Here is a 21,522-nt window from a genome sequence, read left to right as displayed (position 1 = left end):
GTACCAAGCTTAATAAATTATTATCAAAGTTTAGTACATTTCGCGGGGTTGCGACGAATTTTTTCTCTTCTTAATGGCTATTTAGCACCTCAGTCAACAGTCTACTGAGATACACGATGTAAATCGAGTCTTTAACCTTATGTCTCTCTCACATAGTTAGTATGTTCTGTTATTTATGTATGCCTACCAATTAATTATGTTCAACAGAGGTCAAGTAAAGGAAGTTGAGTACAAGAAGTTATCTTTACTAATCTATACTAATATTATAAAGCTGAAGAGTTTGTTCGTTTGTTTGTTTGAACGCGCTAATCTCAGGAACTACTAGTCCGATTCGAAAAATTCTTTCAGTGTTAGATAGCCCATTTATCAAGGAAGGCTATAGACATCAGTATCATCACGCTACGACCAAAAGGAGCAGAGTACCAGGTAAATATGGATAGAGTGACCTATGTATGTAGAGATAGTAGTTTCTCGACTATCGTGGGATTTACGTGTATTATATTTTCTTTTGTGTATGCATGTATTAATAAATGTTGATTACTGTAAAAACTCATACTCGTGCTACTCTTAACTATTGCAGTACATGAGACAGGCAATGGAATGATTGTGTTAGTTATTAAATAGAGGAAAAAAAATACAGTTTATATGACCAGAATTACAGATAGCTTTATTTGTCAATTATTCATTATATCGTTCTTGTAGGTAGGTTTTCATTTCAGAAGGTAAGCAGCGGAGTAGGGAGCGGCGTATGGGTAGGCGGAGTAGGCAGCGACGGGAGCGGTGTACGCGGAGTAGGCGAGGGGCGCGGTGTACGCGGCCGCCACCGGCGCGGTGTACGCCGCCGCTACTGGCGCCGTGTACGCGCTGTACAACAACGCGGGGTTGGGCTTGGGCTCGGCCACCGCCAAAGCCAGCATGCAAGCGACGAAGAACTGAAAAATAAAGAAAAGTAAATCAGTATACTTGGACAACTTATACCAAAATGAGGAGAGTTTGTAGATTTACTTAAAAGTAATAGACGTAACCATCACTCAAATGTTTTGAAGTAGTATTTCAACCCATATCACGAAGGGCGAAATATATGATCTGTTGCACTAAACGTTCAGCTTTTATGCAAAAGAATATAAATTATTTCTTCACTTTGATGCAGGGGAGTCTTTTACTAATAAGTCGAATTCACAAAACGCATATTTCTTTAACACGAAGAGAACTATTCTAAAACTTCATCCTTGAACTGCTATCAACTTATATTTCTTAATAGCTCTTTTCTACCAGGTTAAAAGCAACTCACCAGTTTGAACATTTTGGAGGGTTGTTGTCACTGAGTTACTGTCAACTGAATGATACCTACACTGTGTCTGTAGCGATCTTTATAGTAAGTATCGAAGGACACGTAATTGAGGATATCGCCTCAATGCAGTGCGCTTCGTGAATTACGATTAGCCTTACACATACGCGGTGAGATAGTAAAAGAAATCATTCACTAGCTGAACATATCTTAATTACATTCACACTTAACATCATCAGCCTCTTATATCCATTTGGACATGTGTATATACTCACGTTTCAACACCAATTATGTTAGTCCCATGTAATAGGGGGCGAGCAAATTGCTAAATAGACCGTACTGGGCACGGACTTGTTACCAAACTAGGGCTACTATTGAGGATAACATAAACTAAAATTACCAACATCAATTTGCTCGACCCGGGAACTGTAAAGCAAATATTTGCCACTATCGAGTAGCCGGCTCGAGCTTGGCCGAGAGTAACCGGCTAGCTATCGAAATATTTCGTATGAAAATCTGGTCAGCGCCTCTAGCGGACGTCGTAGTAACTATTTTGGCAGTACATTTCAAATGTCAAACTCTCGGTATTCGATGCTTCCAAATGCAGTGAATCACGCTACTAAACCAAGACTTATGAGCAGGCATATTCACTACTGAATGCGAGACAGATGCAGTTACAGTTATCTATACTAATATTATAATTTTAAATACAAGCTGACCCGGCAGACGTTGTTCAGCCATATAAAAAAAAGTGTCACTTAGGGAAATATGGATGTTGGCCGACTCTCAGACCTACTCAATATGCTCACAAAATTTCATGAGAAACGGTCAAGCCGTTTCGGAGGAGTATGGCAACGAAAACTGTGACGCGAGAATTTTATATATTAGATTTATTTATATTAATGTTTAGTAACTAAATACTAGAGGAATTGAAAACGTGAATCACTTCGCTTACCTATTTACGTCATTATCACGTAACAAATTGCTTCCGCATCCGACTTGCTTCATAGCATAGTCATCATACACCGTATCAAAACTGCGATGTTCTTAGGGTTTCGTAGTAAACAGTCATTTGATTCCAAACTGAGCAGAGCTTGTACTATGGTAACCACATAACTTATAAACATACATATATACTTCTAATAATAAATACATAGCTGCTAGATGCTTTAAAACTATGCTAAGTAGGTACATAAAATCGTGCTAATTACACAAAAAAATGTTCCGGGTGGAATTCGAACCCACCGCACTAGGCGCTACTATTATTGCAGTAGTAACCACGTTAATCGCTGCGCCGAAAGTGCAGTTCATAGTTAACTTATTCTCGTAAAATATTAACCTAAGGCTCAAATTTCGTAAATAACCTTTGTTTGGCCTTTGTGGGACACGTAAAGGGCTAATAAAAAAATGCAATCAGAACGTTTCTCTGACTGCATTTTTGTATTGGCTACGGAACCTTACATTGCCAATGGCCCGACACTCACTTTGCCAGTTATTGTATTCATTAAATATTTGATGACGATTAAATTCTTTGATTTATCGACTTTTATATTGTGCCAATCATGTATTAATTATACGATTAGCCAACCGTAAAAAGTACTTGTTTTTCAGAAACTAAAGTTCATTTATTTAAACATGTTCATGATTTGTTCGCAATTGATTGTACGAAACTATTATTTCTAAGTGCAGCTATGAAATTATGCATTCTGGTAAGTGATTGGGTATATTATTATTTGTAGTTACAAAATAAATGTTGTTAATATTTTCCTGTAAGTTGTTCGATTAATTAACTGTAATGTTAAATTATTTTTTACTCACATTAGCATTAAAATGTTACTCCGTTACAAAATGCCACATGGATGGTTCCATAATTTGCACCCGCAAAAAAAATACATCAACCGTTTCATTATTTTATTAAGAAATATTTTATTTGAATGAAATAAACAAACTACAGTTTTTTTTATTTGCATTTTCAGTTGTTTTCCGTTACCATCTGCGTCGTTTGCGTAACAGCTAGAAGTTCAGCATCTCGAAATTTAAAGAAGGATTATGACGATAATCCCGATAACTATGACATGAGGCTTTCTCACCCTAATAAAGACTCAAATCGAAGGTTTCACAATCGTAAACCTAACCACAGCAGGCGAAATATTAAAAGAAGGAACTATGTAAGTGATGGATACGAAACTGGAAGACGTAATATAGAAAACGGTGACATTGATCGAAAATGTAATTGTGAAAAAGAAATAGAAATGGATAGGAAACTCAGAAATGCCACGCGACTTAACGAAATGAAAAAAAGAAAACAAAATAATAATGAAGAAGTCCCATTAGCTATACAGAGTAAGATGAGAAAGAAGTATAATGGTGTACAGAAAAGAACCAAAACGAATAGAGTTGTCGTCAAAAGTAATATCCTGAGATCACATGCTCGAGTCGATAATTGTAACTTAAGATTGAGAGATAGGAAACGTAGAAGAGGAATGGGAAGACAAGAAAGCGCGTCCAACATTCGGAATAGAATTAGAGGAAATAACCAGGAACTCAGAGGAAATAAGCGTGAAAATATTAGAAGTAATGTAGTCAAACTGACTAATGACAATGTAAGACGAAACCACTACATTCCGAATGCTAATAATTTGGAAAATAATTCAGATCGTGAGATTAATAGTAGTGACGAAAGCCATTATAAAAATGATGATGGTCGATCAGGTAATTCAGCTCAAGGAGGTTATAAAAGAAAAGATAAAGGCTCATATAACAAATACAGTAGAAAAAGAAAAGGAAAATTTGGTATAGTAAGTGACAGTAAAATACCAGACAGTGAAGTAAGAAAGGATTTTGAGAGTACTGAGAATAATGACCACTGGATAGACAATGACAATAACAATAGAGAAGTTGATGCAAGGGAACTTGATGTCGACAGTAAAGTTATTGATGGAAGTCATAGTATTGACGGATCTGGGGTTAACAGTAGGGAGCAAGGTAACAGTCGTGATTCCGTTATTACAGGAGAACAAGATAAAAATGACGATTTAAGTAATATCGAAGGAGAAGATACAAGCGTTGGAGGAGGGCGCCAATATGTCAATAGTGGTTTGACTAAAAGTAAGGGACAAAGTAATAGTAAAGTTTGGGAAAAGAAAAACCTGGGACAAAATAAAGATAATAATCGTTGGGCTAGCGGTGATATAAAAGACAACAGCAAGCGCTGGTTAAGCGATAGAGATCAAGTTAATGACAATAACTGGTTCAAAAATGAAGGAAAGATTAAGAAAAACCGATTGATTAATGGTAATGGAGTTAGTAGCAATAGTATTTGGGTTAAAAGAGGAGGGCAGTTTAAGGAAAAAGGTTGGTTCAGTGGTGGAGATCAAGTTAATAACAATGGTCGGGTAAGAGCTGGAGGGCAAATTAAAGATCGACAATTGGTGAGTAGTGAAGGAAATAGTAAGGATCATATTCCGGCTAACGGAGACGGACAAATGAACGGTGATCGTTGGTTTGGCGGTGAAGATCAAGTTAATGACAATGATTGGTTCAGACATGAAGAAAAAATTAAAGAGAATAGTATAGTAAGTGGTGAAGGATATAGTAACGATGATGTTCCGGTTTTTGGAGGAAAACAAGAAAACGGTAATCGTGGGTTTAGCGGGGACGAACAAGTTATTGATAGTGACTTGTTCAGGGACGAAGGACAAAACAAGGAACACCATTTAGTGAGTGGTGAAAAACACAGTAAGGATCATGTTGCGTTTAACGATGGAAAACAAATTAACGGTGATCGCTGGTTTGGCGGTGAAGATCAAGTTAATGACAATGATTGGTTCAGAAGCGATAAAGAAGCTAAAGATCAAAGTTTGGTAGGTGGTGGAGGACAGAGTAACGATCATGTCCCGGTTAATGGAGAAAAACAAGAAAAAGACAATCGTGAGTTTGGCGGGGACGATCAAGTTAATAATAGTGATTGGTTCAGGGATGAAGGACAAAACAAAGATCAACATTTGGTGCGTGGTGAAGGACATAGTAAGGATCATGTTCCGCTTAACGAAGAAGGACAAATTAATGGCGATCGTTGGTTTGGCGGTGGAGATCAAATGAATGACAATGATTGGTTCAGACATGAAGGAAAACTTAAAGAAAATAGTATAGTAAGTGGTGAAGGACATAGTAAGGATCATGTTCCGAGTAAGAAAGGAGACCAAATTAACGGTGACCGCTGGTTTGGCGGTGAAGATCAAGTTAATGACAATGATTGGTTTAGAGACGATAAAGAAATTAAAGATCTAAATTTGGTGAATGGTGTAGGACACAGTAAAGATAACATTCCTGGTAACGAAGGTGGACAAATTGGTGGCGATCGTTGGTTTGGCGGTGGAGATCAAGTTAACGACAATGATTGGTTCAGGGACGAGGAAAAAATTGAAGATCAACATTTGGTGAGCGGTGAAGGACATAGTATCGACAATGTTCCGGTTTATGAAGGAGTACAAGTTAACAAGAATCCTTGGATGATTAACGGTGGAGAACCAGATAGTGCGCGTTTTGAAATAAATCGGGGATATCGAGTTCGCGAAGAGGGCAGATATGATGGCAAAAATAGTGGGAATCAAGGATTAAACAATGCAGGTAGATGGACAGATGAGAAAAACCAGAGCAACAGAGAAAATTGGATTAATAGTGGTTGGCAAGGAAATCAAAATCCTTCGATTAGCGGAACAGCTAGTGGCGGCAGTTGGAATGGCAATGGTGGTTTGGGGTGTAATATTAGACTGGATAATATTCTGCCTGGATCTAATAGTGGCGTCAATGATAACGTTAATGATGAGAAAACACAGAGCGGTGGCAAACAAGAGCCATTTAATGAAGGAGGATTACAAAGAAATTCACTTATCAAAGGCACTGAGAAGTTACTTGCAAATCCTGCACCATTTGATGATGATAGCAGTGAAAAGTTTTACGGAAATGCTGGTGGAGAGATAACTGGAGACGTAAATGCCAATTTTCTCGAGAACTCTGCAAAATATGGAATGCTTGAAGACACTGGGAGAGAACCTGGTGGAGATGCAGATAAAAAAAGTCTGGTAGAGGGAACTGGTCAAGTATCGGCTTCGGGAGACTCGCCAGTATTTGATGATAACACGAGTAAAATACGCGAAGGAAATACTGTGGAGGGATTTAATGGAGGCGAAGAAAGAGGTTCGTTTGACTTAAGTACTGGTAAAAAATTAACACCCGAAAATGTTCCAACACACGTCGGTCGCAATAATGGTAAGCTTAATACCGTTGGAACAGGACTCAGTAACGATGAAGATAAAAATGTTACTGTAAAAAGCACTGCTAAACAAACCGGCCAGGAAAACACTGCAGCGCTAGAAGAGAGCACTGGTGCGCAGTTTTCTGAAAATGCAGGCAAAGGACTTAGTGAAAATGTAAATGACAATTCGTTGATCAATAGTTCTGGTAACAAGACGTTTTTCGGAGATGCTGCAACACTTATAGGAGGCATCAACGGAAACTTGTCTGATAATGAGAATTCAAAATTTAATGAAACTGTAGATGAAAGTTCGTTTATTGAAAAGACTAGTAATAATAAGACTCCTGCAAGTTCTTCAACACACGCTGGAGTCAGCACTGTAACTCTCGATGAAAATACTGTGAAAGAAATTACTAAAGATGCAAATGAAGATTCACCCGAAAGAGGAAAGGTTCTCGAAATTGAAAACCCACGTGGAAATTATGCTGAAGGCAGCAATCGAGAAGCGATTTCTAAAGAAATAGCAAAAGGTTCATATATCACAGGTTCCAATAGGCAGCCTAGGTTTTGGGAAGAAACTAATAGAGATTTAACTGGAGATTCTTCTAAAGCAATGCTTTCCTCTGATAGCACCGGTAAAGAAACTTATTCACAGCTTAATAGAGGTCAACTCATCAACGGCGCACATAAAGAATTAACTCTTGGAAGTGTTCAGGGACCTACGCCTGATGTAAGCGGGAAGGTACTTAGTGTAAGCGCTAAGGAAATAGGCCCTGATGGGAAACCTCTTGGCGGAACCACAATTTATAGTGGAAACGACCTCATTCGTCGTCTTGCCGAATTGGGGCGATTTGATGATATTAAATTCCTTGCAGGAACCAGCGTTAATGGTGAAAAAAGACACAGGCAATGGAGCTAAAGTTTTAGTTGTACACTTTGTAAGCCATAATAGGCAATAAGTTTTTGTCATTTATTCTTATTACTAATCCATTTATGATTTTTTAAATAAATAAATGAAATAAAATGCTTTAGAAGATTTATTTGTAACATTGGACTTTGACTATATTGGAATCCTTCCTTCTCAACGATCGGGTGCATAGATATATATCCTAATTCAGCAGCAGGCATAATAATATAATTATCATCACTTATTGTATTCCTTATTCCACTGTGATATTACATTAATTCAGAAAGAGAAATGATTTTTATATAATTGATTTGGCAAGTGGGAATCAAGTCCGAGATTTATCAACAACAGCGTTCTCTCTTTACAAAATTTTGCAAATTGATTTTATACATAATGCTCTTATAAATGAAGCATATTTTTTCTAAATCATACTAACATCATTTCAAGAAAGTTTGTTCAATGCATTGAGAAATTAAATCTAGGTGCAGACTACATGGAAATACTTAATTTATTCATTAACACTTTAGGCAACTGATCGTTATTCAGCGCACGAGCGCAAGCGCAGGCTTCGTTTGAGATCACATTGCGTGTCCTGTCCTTCGTAAATAACTATAAAGTTCCTTACTACTGTGCGTTTGATATCATTCAGTCTACCAGTAGTCCAGTGATAACAACTATCAAAATGTTCAAACTTGTAAGTATCCTACATAATACTTATAACTAGTACTAACTTTCTCTTTTGCGTAGAGAAAGCTCACTTTCAGCTAGTTTCAGGTGACAAAAAATTATAGTATTACGGATTTCGCCATGTCTTACTTTAACTAATAATGTTTCATAAAAATCTAATGATGGCTATTTGTACTCATGTTAATTGGAATACGGAACTCTAGTTGGATTATAATCAAATCTGCATAACGTAGCTCAAATTATAATAGATTTGTTTCTAATCGATTTGTACAAATAGGATTAGTCTTTCTTTCGGGAAGCATAATCATTCGGTATTGTCAATTTATTTGAGCTGCAAGCTTTAAAGTTTTTTTATGTAAAATATATTTTTTCTTGTTAAATGTTTAATTAAATTTTAATGATTATATTTCAGTTCTTCGTCGCTTGCATGTTGGCGCTGGTGGCTGCTGAGCCCAAGCCCAAGCCAGGAGTCTTCTACAGCGCGTACACGGCGCCAGTAGCGGCGGCGTACACCGCGCCGGTGGCGGCCGCGTACACCGCGCCCCTCGCCTACTCCGCGTACACCGCTCCCGTCGCTGCCTACTCCGCTTACACATACGCCTCACCCTACTCCGCCTACTACCTGCGCTGAAAACAACAACATAACACAAAAACAATGAATAAATATTCTAACGAGTTAGCAAATTACCTATTGTATTTTATTCACCATTATCGTACCTACTTAGCCTACCTCTACCCTACTGCATAATATTTATTGTGTCATTTTACTTACCTACATAACAATCAAATTAGCCGCAAGTTAAAATTAAAATAGTTTGAATAAAAAATAATTTGAAGAAATACCCCAATATTGATAAAATCCCCTAAATGGGCTAGTTGTGTCTGAATTGTTACAGCAGATTATTTAGGCACTTTTCACTCTCTTACCAGGCTGACGGTACTAATGACGATTTATTGATAAGTCTAAGTCGTAGAGAGATTTGTCATGAGCTGGGTACGCGCACTGACGCCTTAGTAAGCGAGGTCATCGCGCCACTATCAGATAGTTAAATGGTCGAAGAGTCATATCAGATCTAGTTCTTTAATACCATGGAAAAGCATGTAACTCATTAAACGACAATAGACGGGGCGAGTAAACCAGCTTGTATAATACTATGAAAAAGGTCAACAGAACGCCTAGCATATTTTAAAGTACTATTTTGGCCTATATTTTTTTAAGTTGGTCATAAATATAGGCCGTAATGCGTGATACGCCGGAACTATTGATAAAACCTGACAAAAGTTTTTTAATTAGGTACATTCCCTGTTATAAAACTGACACACTAGTCTGCAGGAGATTGTGTTATTAGCCAGTATGCATAATATGCATATCACAAAAGGTCTTTGACCCCAACTTCTATAATCCGGGTTATTACCGAGATTTTTTCGACAGAAATCCCTAAGTTCTCTGTGCAGCAATCGTTTTGATTTAAATACTGCTATTTTACAGTGGCATCATTATGAGATAATATATGCTTAACAAAGATCTTTGTTAAGCATACATTTACTATTTACTTATAAAGTCTTTAGAAACAATGTCTATTTTTACGATTATGCAGCTTAACTGTGGAACCGATTCTTATGAAATTGACATGGACAAAATTGAAGACTTGGAGATAAACTACATTTTTAAGAATAAATTTTGATTTTAACCAAATTACAAGCGAGCAGATCCTCTCAGACCAGTTAGTTTTTAATTTTGTTTTGCTCACTACTTAGATGAAACCAAATGAACAGGACAAGTCACTGTCGTTATACTGTTTAACAAATATTCTTTACAATTATAATTTGTTGTCGGCTGCAATTGTCCACCATGACCATTGTTATATGACATTGAATATCGGAACGACCTCTCAAGTGCGAGCATTGAATCATTTGCTCTTGAAGTGCCGTACTTTTAGAGCGATTAAGAGCACATAACTACCTCTATGTAGACACTTTAGGTTACATCGGTAGTTATTTTTTTATTTATGCTTATCTGGCTTGTATGGCTTATCCAACCCAAATAACGATACTTTTGGTATAATATCCTTCTTTCAACAGCTCAATTCCGGGTAACCACTGATATTTTTGTGGAAAAAATCGTGTATAGATAGATTTTTTTCAGGATTCGAACTCGAGATATCTTACGCATTCTCACACTCTACCGATGCAACGATGTGCCATAGCAGCAGTCAGTTATCACATTCATAACAGTGGGGTTACTACCGCTATATAATATGAATCGAATGTAAAATGTATTGCATTCGAACTGTAAAGATTTTAAACTGTTGGACTAACAAAATATTCATGGCCCATAGATTTTATGTATAAGATTAAAACCTTTACCTGAAAGAACTTCAACATGAATTAAACCAATATTTTGCCCCTCATACACACAAAAAAAAAACACCAAATAATATTCATAACAATAATTTAATTCATTTCTAACTAGTCCTTCTACAATAAGTAAAGGGAATCATTTATATAGGTAAGTGTAGGCCGAAGGGTATGCGGTATAACTGGCGAGCGCTGGATATCCGTAAAGAGATGCGCTGAAGGGATCCACAGCAGTGTAAGCGCTGCTATAACCACTGGTATAGGCAGACAGAGGAGCGTATGATCCGTAGCTGTAGAATACATTCGGGTTTGGTGCCGCCGCCGCTAAGGCCAGCATACAAGCGAATATGATCTGAAAAGAAAAGGTACATCTGTAAAAACCCACAATTTTTTTGGTACCACGATACAGATAATGCCGAATGTGGCTATTTTTAGAAAATATTGTAATCATGGACAGAAATAAATGATTTTTCCACCTACAAACTAAATTTCATCCCTCTTCCACAAATTATTTCCATTTGGGTAGCGTGGTGGACTCAAGGCCTGACCCCTAGCTCTTTTTCGTTCGGGAGGAGACTTGCCCAGCGGACAGTCATGAGTTGAAAAGAAACTAAATTCACGAGTCTAATTAAATATTTGGAAATAAAAATACTGATCTAAAATCTATTCTATAATTGATGATACCTATAGCCAACACCTTTAGTAAGTAATAAGTGAGATAGTTGGTTGAGTGCAGTCTAACATTAAAGGCTTTAATCTAAACCTATTTATATCAATATGAGGCACATTAAAACTATATCCAAATCATGTTCTTAAAAACTCAACAGTGATATATGATACAAAATGTAAAATTAAAAGAAGCGACATAATAGTTTTATAGTAAAAGTAAATCGCAAGTAGTTCAACTATAGATGTACTTGTAGTATATCGAATTTTATTCTAAACATGTGACGGCCACCGGCTTGTCAGATTCAATAACCATGAAATAATATTGTATGTACATGGATTTTATGTATTAATATATAGGATTAAGCGTGTTTAGTTTACGCCTTAAAATCAATTATTGTAGTACTTTTACGCTAATACAAATATAGATTTGTAAGGATTTTCCATGCAGAACGTAGGCAACTTATTCTAAACCTTTTTTGTTTTCTAATAATAAGATGCTCTAACTGACAATATTCTATACTTAAAGATTTAGGAACGACTTGGTTAGTACCAAGTATCTACTTGAGTAACTAGCGGGTATAATCAAGTTACAATAATATAAAATTTCGCTCAGATGTAGTAATTAACAAGCGGTAATAAGGCAATTATTTTTTTAAATTTCTAAGTTTTACAGCCGTCTTTACTATAGTGCATGATTGTTTTGCTGCACATATAATTTTGATTTCGAGCAGCGTTTTACCAGAAATTTAAAACCAAATAGCGACTGACCACAATAGCCATCTTCATTTCTTTTTTAATACGGTTTCCATGATCTCCGTCTATGCCATTTATTGATATACATAATGACATGACAATTAATCAACATAGAATCAGCTCTCTACACTGAATATTTATAGCCGAATCTCGAAGCAATGTCCTGTATTAAACTCGCAACTGGTAAATTTTAAATTATCATAACGCGACGTGAGTATAATCACCTGACGAACGTAAGTACCAATACTAATATTTAAGAAACTCACCAGTTTATACATTTTGTATTGATGTTATCACTGAGCAAGTACCGAGTTAAATGATGGTGTTACTGTGTCTCAGCGATCTTTATACTAAGTCACGAAGGACAGTGCACATAATGCGAGGATATTCGCCCAAAACAGTACTATGTTAATGAATTATGATTAGTGTCTTCCATGCAGTGAACGAGAAACAAATGCTACACTTTAAAGTAATTAGCATTTGACAGACGTATGTTATTTTGCAATTAAATATTTATGAGGTAGCAGGATGTCTTGGAGAATATCATTATTTTTTTTATTTTATGTAATACTAGCTGATCTTCGCAGTTATGCTTGCGCTGATGGGAAATTGTGAAAAAAATTGAGTATAGGGAACAGTTGATGAAAATGTTACTCGAAATTTGTTAATGCAAGTCAATAATATTTCGGTATTTTATTTTAGTCTAGACGTATTAAGTTGAAATAATATATAATGAAAAATTAGCCTGGGTAGCCCATGTAACGTCAAAGTTATGTGTTCCTGAGTTTACGATTTTAATAGAAAATCAGACGGAAAGAAAGAAAGGAATCAGCTAAATAAGTGTACTTTTCGACTTTATTCGACTACATGGTCGCATAAATTGAAATAACTAGATCTATAATTAAGTGGTTTAAACACAATTAGTTTGTAATATATGTCTTATTATTTTAATAAAGCGCAAAAATGATATCTCCGTTTAAAAACGCAAAATTTAAGTACAACCATTCAACATCCAACTCCTTAAATGGTTTAGAAATTCGGTTCGTTGATTAAAATAGGTGCACATTCGTGTATTGTGAGCATAGTAAAAGCTTGAGAAATACTGTACAATTTCAATAAGAACATAAGCAAATCAACTTATACCCTTAGGTAATAACTTGTTGGGGAAACCGTGACAAAATGTAGTTATAATGTTAACTGAAATTATATGTTCTCACCTGTATAAAAATGATCTGCATCGGCATTACTCAATCATACCTAGAATAACTCCGGTAAAACGGCAGTTATGAAGCCGATCACAATGAAAACATGCAATCTGGTAAGTTTAGAATATATATTTTAATTTCTGCATCAGATTATAATTCATATAAACCCATTTTTTGTTTCAAATTAGATATGTTTAGTTTTGTGGCAGTGAGACGGAAACTAATAAATTTTAATTTTTCAGTTATGGCTTGTCACCTTCTTCTTGTTATGTCGGCCTGGCGAGAGCAATCAATTTGTGATAACTTACGACAAAGACGGGAATGCGGTGTATGAGGAAGTACCGTACAGTGAAGAAAGTGATGGTAACGTAAGCAACCTCTCACTTCGATCCACCGCAGACGAATATGACGGAAACGATGCCATCGCGGCTTTTGGAAGAAGCGGCCAAGATGAGAGTATAGGTGAAGCAAACGATGGTATCTCAAGAGCCTTCTCTGGCAGCAAAGCTCAGTTCAGTGCATATGCAGGTGTAGCTGGAAGTGGAAGCGGACGGGGGAAAGCAAATTATGGGAGTGGAGCGGGACTTAAAGGTCAAGTAGGCATTGGATCACAATTAGGCGCCGCAGGTCAGTCAGGCGCTGGACGACCACTTGGTGCTGGAGGGCTATTCGGGGCTGGAGGACAATTTGGGGCCGGCGGACATTTCGGGGCTGGTGGACAATTTGGAGCTGGTGGACTTATAGGCGCTGGAGGACAATTTGGGGCAGGTGGACTCATTGGCGCTGGTGGACAATTTGGGGCTGGTGGTTTAATAGGAGCTGGTGGACAAGTAGGTGCTGGAGGACTAATAGGTGCTGGTGGGCACATTGGAGCTGGTGGACAGATAGGTGCTGGTGGACAAATTGGTGCTGGTGGACTAATAGGTGCTGGTGGACAAATTGGCGCTGGTGGACAGATAGGGGCTCGTGGGCATATAGGAGCTGGTGGTCAGATAGGGGCTGGTGGACAAATTGGTGCAGGTGGACTAATTGGTGCTGGCGGGCATATTGGAGCTGGTGGACAGATAGGGGCTGCTGGACAAATTGGAGCTGGTGGACTAATAGGTGCTGGTGGGCAAATTGGAGCTGGTGGACTTATAGGTGCTGGTGGACACATTGGAGCTGGTGGACAGATAGGGGCTGGTGGACTAATCGGTGCTGGTGGACAATTTGGAGCTGGTGGACTAATAGGGGCTGGTGGACAATTTGGAGCTGGTGGACTAATAGGGGCTGGTGCTGGAGGACTTTTAGGTGGTGGAGGACAGTTAGGTGCTGGAGGACAATTAAGCGCGGGGGAACAGCTTGGCGCAGGAGAACAATTTGGCGCTGAAGGACTGTTAGGTTCTGGAAGTCTTTTAAGTGCAGGCGGCGAATTAGGGGTATATATCGCTAGGTCATCTCCGCCACGAAATGTTAGAAGACCTCCACATGGAGTTCATGCTGCAGCAAATTGGAACAGAGAAATAAGTTATTATGGTGCAAGCGATAACGGAGCAACCGGTCTTTTTAAAAAGCCTGGATTTAACGGAGGGTCTTGGAGCAATCCTCAAAGAGGATGGGCTGGCGCTGGTGGTGCAAGCCGCTGGGCCGGTAGTGGTGCAGTAAATGGTGCTAGCCGCTGGACTGGCGCTGGTTCTGTTCCCTGGGCAGGCGGTAGTGCAGGCAATGCTGCTAGCGGCTGGGCTGGTTCTGCTGCCGGCAAAGGTGCTAGTAGTTGGACCGGAGCTGGTGCAGGCAATGCAGCTAAAGGTTGGACTGGAGCTGGGGCTAATCCCTGGGCCGGTTCTCTTGCTGTTAAAGGTGCTAGTGATTGGACTGGTGCTGGAGCAGGCAATATGGCCAGCGGTTGGACTGGAGCTGCTGCAGGCAGTAGTGCTAACCGCTGGACCGGCACCGGCGCAGGTGATGCTGTTAAAAGTTGGACTGGTGCTAGTGCTATTCCTTGGGCCGGTGCTGGTTCAGGTAGTGGTGCTAATGGCTGGGCCGGTGCTGGTAACGACGCCAGTGGTTGGACTGGCACTAACGCGGGCAACGCTGCAGGCTGGACCGGCGCTGGAGCTAAGGGGTGGGCGGGTACTGGAGCAGCCCATGGTGTTATTCCCTGGACCGGCGCTAGTGCAGACAATTGGGCCAGAGGGTTAACTGGCGCTGGTGCAGCAGGAAATACTGTTAGTGGCTGGGCAGGCTCCGGTGCGGGAAATTGGGCCAGTGGTTTGACTGGCGCTAGTGCAGGCAATGCTGGTAGTGGCTGGACAGGCGCTGGTGCTGGCAATTGGGCTAACGGTTTGACTAGTGCTGGTGCAGGCAATGCTGGTAGTGGCTGGACAGGCGCTGGTGCTGGCAATTGGGCTAGCGGTTTGACTAGCGCTGGTGCAGGCAATGCTCCTAGTGGCTGGACAGGTGCTGGAACAGCAGAGAATGCTGTTAGTGGTTTGTCAGTTTCCGGTGCGGGAAATTGGGCCAGTGGCTTGACTGGCGCTGGTGCAGGCGATGCTGCTAGTGGCTGGACAGGCGCTGGTGCTGGCAATTGGGCCAGTGGCTTAACTGGTGCCGATCCCAGTGGCTGGGCCGGTGGTGGTGCAGGTGATTGGGTTAGTGGCACGACTGGAGCTGGTGCTAGTGGCTGGGCCGGCGCTGGTGCGGGCAATGCTGTTAAAAGCTGGACCGGCGCTGGTGCAGGCAATTGGGCTGGCGGCTTGGCTGGCGCTGGTGCGGCCAGTGCTTCAGGTGGCTGGACAGGCACGGGTGCAGGCAATTGGGGCAGCGGCTTGGCAGGCGCCGGTGCTAATGGCTGGACAGGCTCTGGCGCGGGTAATTGGGCCAGTGGTTTGGGTGGCGCTAGTGTGGGCAATGCTGCTAGTGGCTGGGCGGGTTCTGGTCCTAGTGGCTGGGCCGGCGCTGGTGCAGGAAATGCTGTTAAAGGCTTGGCAGGCTCTGGTGCAAGCAATTGGGCTGGTGGTTTAACTGGCGCTGGTGCAGGCAATGCTGCTACTGGCTGGACAGGCGCTGGTGCCGGCAATAGTGGTAACAGTTGGACCGGAGCTGGTGCTGGCAATGGTGCCAGTGGTTGGAACGGCGCAGCTGCTAGTGGCTGGGCAGGTGCCGGTTCAGGCAACTTTGACGCCTATAACGACGTATACTATTAAGCAATATCGACGACCACAACTGTGTTGATAAAGGTCTTTGTCAAAGATCTTCTTACTCGTTATAGAAAAGGTATACTAAAAATAGTGTTAAGTATAAGTTTTTGAAATGTCATCTCATTTTAAATTGTCGCTGATACACAGCGTGAGTTTGTAGACGTTTGTAACATCAAAGTTGGAACTTTATGTCAATGTGAAAAACAATAGGATATTAATGTTATAAAAAGTATTATGTACCGGTATGTTATGCATAGAGACAAATATACACCAGAGGTCATTTAGTAGTGGAAATGTTGCAGAGTGTGTAATGTCCAAATTGAAGTTCCATAGTTAAAGTAATAACCGACAAATTAAAAAAAAAACCTGGTGTTTTCTTCGTTTCTAACCCCATTCAAAATTCATCACGTATATAATAAAATTGTTATATCTTATTTGTCCACCTATCGTATTTTGCTATAGTAATATTATTTAGGCAAATATATGATTGATCTAAAAATAAAGATATTAAATCAGTATCTCTTATGTTCCTCGTTTTATTTCATTTACATATTTGAAACCTTTTTTATTCAAATTCAAAGAAAAAGACTGCTTCTTGTCAGAAGTATTTTTTCTTATTTCCTATCTAAAGCTGCCCTAGTTTATTATATAAATAGGCTTAATCCAGACCGCCATTGCTTTCGAGAGCCGTCGTTTCAGAATTAGTTGCCACAAAGCGGTAAGTGTTGCTCACTACTGGACAATGGACATACAAGATCATGTTGCTTTTTTGCTTTTTTATAAATTCTACCCACCCCAATACCTCTAGGGATGACAGAGGGGTTAAGACTTAGAGCTTTTTTTACTAAACAAATATTTGCATTGTACAATTTTGTTATCTTCATAACTAGGGCTTGCCGATGTTGGAATACTTTTCAATAGTTTCCTGAGAAAAATCGAAATACTGGGATAGATTTCGATTATTTCAAGTCCCACGCACAACGCCACGCTTGTTATGGGTGAGTATCTGAGTGTAGTACTTGAGTGCGTAAGCAGAGGTGCATTAAACCGCGTAGTATTTACGATGTTGGCTATACAATATTTTTAAACTAAAATAAGTATATAAAATTATTAGCATTTGAGAAACGTTGTTTAGTAATATATTATTGTAAAATTATTATTATAATTTATTGAAAAATCAATTTTGATGCCCTGTGTGTCATGAAATATTGACCGTAACCAAATAACACTTGTTATACATAACAGTTCAACCGTGGTACGTTCTTGCCATTATAAAATAAACTAATTCAGTTCATTTATACAGTAAAGAACTACTGCACTATTGTGCAAACAAAAATGAAAGTGTATATTTTAGTAACTGTAAGTATTGTTCATTCCATATATTTGACTCCACAAAATATGGCCTAATTAGTTATTAAATAGCGAAAAGTGGCTAAACTTTTTGTAATTTTTATAACACACAGATAATAAATTTTATGTTTTCTTCTAGCTGTGTCTCGTGAGCATTATCGACATTGGTTGCACAAACGCGGCGATGAAGCATAATATAAATATCACCGGCAACTATTTCTTCAACGGAAAGATTCGTGCCAAAAGACAGTTCCCAATTTTCGGCTTGAGACACTTGATCCGTAACCCATATTTTTTCGGAAGAAGCCCTGGACTTGCAGCGGCACTTGCTTCAAACAATGCCGCTAATATCATGGGCTTGTACAATCATCGTGTTAATCCTTTTGTACAAATTCCGACGCAAAACTTAGGTAACTATTTACAACGACCAGCCAACTTTGGTTCAAGTTCATGTTGTAAAAACAATGCTTTCTCTTATAATGGACTCCAAGAAAACTTACAACAAGATAGTCAGAGCGAAGTCATGACAAAAAGTTCTGATTTAATAAGTTCTTTAATGAGCAGTGAATACAATTCATTCTTGGGTAAGTCCGGTAGACCCAAGGAAGCAACTGGACTGGATGGACAAAAAACTACATTAAACGACGATGACAGCGAATATGGAGGAACTAATCCTCAATACAGGCCAAAGCTACAAGCAAATCCTTTACTCGAAGAAGAAGACGAAGTTGCGTATGGTGTTGCAAATGTAGAAGCCAGGGAAAAACCTCAAGCTGTTGATAAAGAAAATCTAATCAAAAGATATAAAATTACTCATATCAATAATCCAAATGAAGGAAATCAGATTAAAAAACCAGACCGAGAAGGTCCGTTCTGGTTCACAAAGAAAAATTTGTTTCGTGAAGGAGAAACAGAAGAATTACAACCTGGTAACGGAAGGACCTTAGTCAAAATATTGCAATTTGATAGCAATGGTAATTTAGTTCAAGAATCTTACCCTGATGAAAACAGCACTTTTGTCAATAATTTTGTGACAGATAGAATCAATTTCATGTCTAATCTAAGTGGAAATGTATCTGAACCGCTTGTATAGATAGAGTTATATTATTATCTTAGAGTAGCAATTTAAAAATAAATGACACTCAAATAATTTGGTTTATGTGTATTTCTCAACTAATTTACATCGTTCACTGTACAGTACAATCATTCATAAGCACATAACAAAAGTATTAACAAAACAATTCGGTTGAATTTATAACAAAAACGGGATATATTGATTGTTTGGTTTGTTCTGCTATTTTATTAACGACGGATAGCGTAGTAAGGGTAAGTTGTTGCGTATGCGGCGCTTGGGGCGGCGTATGCGGAGTATGGAGCGGCGTATGGGTAAGCTGAGAAGGCAGCGAACGGTGATGTGTAGGCGGCTGCTACAGGCGCGGTGTACGCACTATACGCGGTCGCTAGCGGGGCAGTATATGCGCTATATGCCGCCGATATCGGCGAAGTGTACGCGCTGTAGAATACGCTCGGGTTAGGCTTGGGCTCGGCAGCCACCAGTGCCAACGTACAAGCGACCAAGAACTGAAAAAAATAAGAAATAAGTTAGCCCTCTTGAGTGGGATGATATGAATTATGCCTTGGTATTTCGTATTTTGATACACACTGACTGGAATACACAGTTACTTTCCAATTTACATAACAGTATGAATGCACAGTATACACCCATTAGAACAGTAATAAATGTTTAAAAGATTCCTTTATTTAAAAGATACAAATCTTTGCAAACACAAAGTGACACCCACATTAGCGAAATGTAAGAAGTGACCACTTTTCCTAAACTGTAATTTACAGTCTTATTAATAAATGTTACTAATTAAAAAGTTTTCTTACCAGTTTGAACATTTTGATTGAGTTTGTAGTGGACGGGTGTACTCAACGACTGAAATGTGCGTGTGATGTCCACTCGGGTGTCTCTGATGATTTTATACTTTTACGTTGTCAAAACTAGGTATGAAGAAACAGCCTTGTTGTACCTGACTCGAATAATAAATTATCTACACCATTCAAAACTCAAACATTCCTTGTAGATGCCTAAGAACGTATTTTTGCATTAAGAATTACTGTGAAAATCTATTTGTTCCGTCAAAAAATACTCCATTTGTTTCCCCGTCTGCTGAATCCTGAATAGTATCAGCCTATCGTATAATAATTGGGTTTGACGTTTCCTTTGATATGCAAATACCATGAAATAAGTAGACGCGTAAATGTGGACTGTGCTACTAACACAATAGTCTGTGATATTTACCCACATTATTCTTTATTGAGACACTGCGCCGTTCCTGATTGGAACGCAAACGTGTACCTAATAGTTCAAATGTATTTAAAACAACAAATAAAATGGCAATATGAATTATAAAATATAATCACGCGTGTATCGAATTCGTTGTGTCATTTACTACTTCTGTTTTTTTGTTAAATGTTAAAGCAGCTACAAATCAGTATATTGCTTGTACAACATGATATTAAAAAAGAAGATGCTTTGCGATCATAAATAAACTCCTATGTTAATTATATAGTGGTGACCAAAGTTCCATATTGCCGGTATAAATAAGCCAACGGTCATAAAATACGTTATCTAGTGTGACCACAGGTTCCATAAAATTAACTACAGTTTGTTGTCCGGACCACTATTAATTGAATTAAATTATAATGTTTATAATATTTAATATTATAAACATTATAATGTTTATAATATTTAATATTATAAACATTATAATTACATAATACATAATTTTAACAGTATAATTACCTTAGAAAATACCTGAAGTACTTTGCCTCACCCGGGGATTGAACCCTAGACCTCATGATAAGCAATCGGATACACTACCACGCGCCACAGAGACAGACACAAAAATTTTAATAAAATAATTAATGTCTGTTTGTATGTGTCTTCCCGTTACGAACACAAAGAAGGTAACTTTTCGAACTTGTTTAGTCTTGGCGTCCTTGTCCTTGGCCTAGAAATAAAGGAAGTCCGTCCGTGCCTCCATCATTCATACTTTCGAGGTTCTGCCAAAAGAATTATGATGAGAAAATCTAAAATTAGACATCGGGCTTTCGTAATATTAGTTGCCTAAGGCGGAGTTAGCTAACCGAAGAAAGTAATATTTTTATCTTAGATGTGTGTTTGTACTTGATATTTTCTTTGGAAATCAAATATTTAATGAAAAAATATTCGTATTTATGCAATATGAGCATTCAAGATTCGAGGTTTACTTGAAATTGAACATCGAGTGGATTATTCGCAGAAAAAAGAAATGTACGCTAAGTCATACATAATCAGAAGATATTCACGTGAAAGTGTTACGTGACGTCTCTTGGTATCTGCTTTTCCTCGTACCCCATTCTTACTGGGAACTTTGAAAATTCCGACAGAAATCAATATGCTTAAGTTTTTATTCTATTTATGAGATCACATGTATGATTTCAAAGGTGTTGGAAAAACACCCACTGTTCGCCACTAACGTGCAGTGCAGTGCAGTGAGTCTATCTACATATTATTATTCTGTACAGATTGACATACTCCGATCTACTATTAAAAATAACAGTATTAGTTAGAAACAACCTAAAGCACCCGACTCGACCTGAAAATCGAACTCGAGACGTCCCGTTCAGCAGTCGTATACAATCGTAAACGACCCAGCAGCTCGATTCTCTACCACTATCGACTACCGACGTAGCGGGTAGCTAACGAGAAATTTTGCATGAAGATCTGAGCAGCGCCTCTAACGGGCGCCGTAAGAACTATTTTGGCAGTACATTTTTAATGCCAAACGTTCGATACTCGACAGTACCGACTATAGAGAAAC

At 38.8% G+C, this 21,522-nt stretch overlaps 6 protein-coding genes and 1 long non-coding RNA gene across 7 annotated transcripts; 4 read left to right on the top strand and 3 right to left on the bottom strand.

The window, feature by feature from the left end:
• Positions 1–646: 646 nt before the first annotated feature.
• LOC142978292 (uncharacterized) lies at positions 647–1,357 on the bottom strand. Its single transcript, XM_076122668.1, has 2 exons — positions 1,292–1,357; positions 647–932 (listed from the first exon to the last, which is right to left on the bottom strand). Exons 1-2 carry the CDS (start codon positions 1,301–1,303, stop codon positions 711–713), a joined length of 234 nt encoding a protein of 77 aa, XP_075978783.1. The 5' UTR covers positions 1,304–1,357; the 3' UTR covers positions 647–710.
• Positions 1,358–2,878: 1,521 nt separating this feature from the next.
• On the top strand, positions 2,879–7,592 carry LOC142978277 (uncharacterized). Its single transcript, XM_076122651.1, has 2 exons — positions 2,879–2,997; positions 3,265–7,592. Exons 1-2 carry the CDS (start codon positions 2,980–2,982, stop codon positions 7,462–7,464), a joined length of 4,218 nt encoding a protein of 1,405 aa, XP_075978766.1. The 5' UTR covers positions 2,879–2,979; the 3' UTR covers positions 7,465–7,592.
• Positions 7,593–8,067: 475 nt separating this feature from the next.
• Positions 8,068–8,826, top strand: LOC142978293 (uncharacterized). Its single transcript, XM_076122669.1, has 2 exons — positions 8,068–8,146; positions 8,552–8,826. The coding sequence occupies exons 1-2, from the start codon at positions 8,135–8,137 to the stop codon at positions 8,768–8,770; spliced, it is 231 nt and encodes a 76-aa protein (XP_075978784.1). The 5' UTR covers positions 8,068–8,134; the 3' UTR covers positions 8,771–8,826.
• Positions 8,827–10,574: 1,748 nt separating this feature from the next.
• LOC142978295 (uncharacterized) lies at positions 10,575–12,347 on the bottom strand. Its single transcript, XR_012959749.1, has 2 exons — positions 12,186–12,347; positions 10,575–10,849 (listed from the first exon to the last, which is right to left on the bottom strand). It is a non-coding gene; the product is annotated as an uncharacterized LOC142978295 (long non-coding RNA).
• Positions 12,348–13,087: 740 nt separating this feature from the next.
• Positions 13,088–16,828, top strand: LOC142978278 (uncharacterized). The gene is made up of 2 exons (XM_076122653.1): positions 13,088–13,237; positions 13,367–16,828. Exons 1-2 carry the CDS (start codon positions 13,205–13,207, stop codon positions 16,307–16,309), a joined length of 2,976 nt encoding a protein of 991 aa, XP_075978768.1. The 5' UTR covers positions 13,088–13,204; the 3' UTR covers positions 16,310–16,828.
• A 714-nt stretch (positions 16,829–17,542) lies between these two features.
• Positions 17,543–18,797, top strand: LOC142978281 (uncharacterized). Its single transcript, XM_076122656.1, has 2 exons — positions 17,543–17,662; positions 17,793–18,797. Exons 1-2 carry the CDS (start codon positions 17,639–17,641, stop codon positions 18,744–18,746), a joined length of 978 nt encoding a protein of 325 aa, XP_075978771.1. The 5' UTR covers positions 17,543–17,638; the 3' UTR covers positions 18,747–18,797.
• A 3-nt stretch (positions 18,798–18,800) lies between these two features.
• LOC142978290 (uncharacterized) lies at positions 18,801–19,667 on the bottom strand. Its single transcript, XM_076122666.1, has 2 exons — positions 19,544–19,667; positions 18,801–19,234 (listed from the first exon to the last, which is right to left on the bottom strand). Exons 1-2 carry the CDS (start codon positions 19,553–19,555, stop codon positions 18,956–18,958), a joined length of 291 nt encoding a protein of 96 aa, XP_075978781.1. The 5' UTR covers positions 19,556–19,667; the 3' UTR covers positions 18,801–18,955.
• Between the last annotated feature and the right edge of the window lie 1,855 nt (positions 19,668–21,522).

The sequence above is a fragment of the Anticarsia gemmatalis genome, chromosome 14 (assembly GCF_050436995.1).
Source record: "Anticarsia gemmatalis isolate Benzon Research Colony breed Stoneville strain chromosome 14, ilAntGemm2 primary, whole genome shotgun sequence".
Classification (NCBI taxonomy): domain Eukaryota; kingdom Metazoa; phylum Arthropoda; class Insecta; order Lepidoptera; family Erebidae; genus Anticarsia; species Anticarsia gemmatalis.
The sequence above is the reverse complement of the archived record's forward strand: the minus strand, read 5'-3'. Positions and strand labels throughout refer to the sequence as shown.

What these genes read in the sequence shown, in the direction of transcription:
- LOC142978281 (XM_076122656.1), top strand. Translation starts at nt 17,639, where the DNA reads ATGAAAGTGTATATTTTAGTAACT. An exon ending in AAGTGTATATTTTAGTAACT is followed by an intron (nt 17,663 to 17,792) that starts GTAAGTATTGTT and finishes GTTTTCTTCTAG; the next exon opens with CTGTGTCTCGTGAGCATTAT.
- LOC142978278 (XM_076122653.1), top strand. Translation starts at nt 13,205, where the DNA reads ATGAAGCCGATCACAATGAAAACATGCAATCTG. An exon ending in CAATGAAAACATGCAATCTG is followed by an intron (nt 13,238 to 13,366) that starts GTAAGTTTAGAA and finishes TTAATTTTTCAG; the next exon opens with TTATGGCTTGTCACCTTCTT.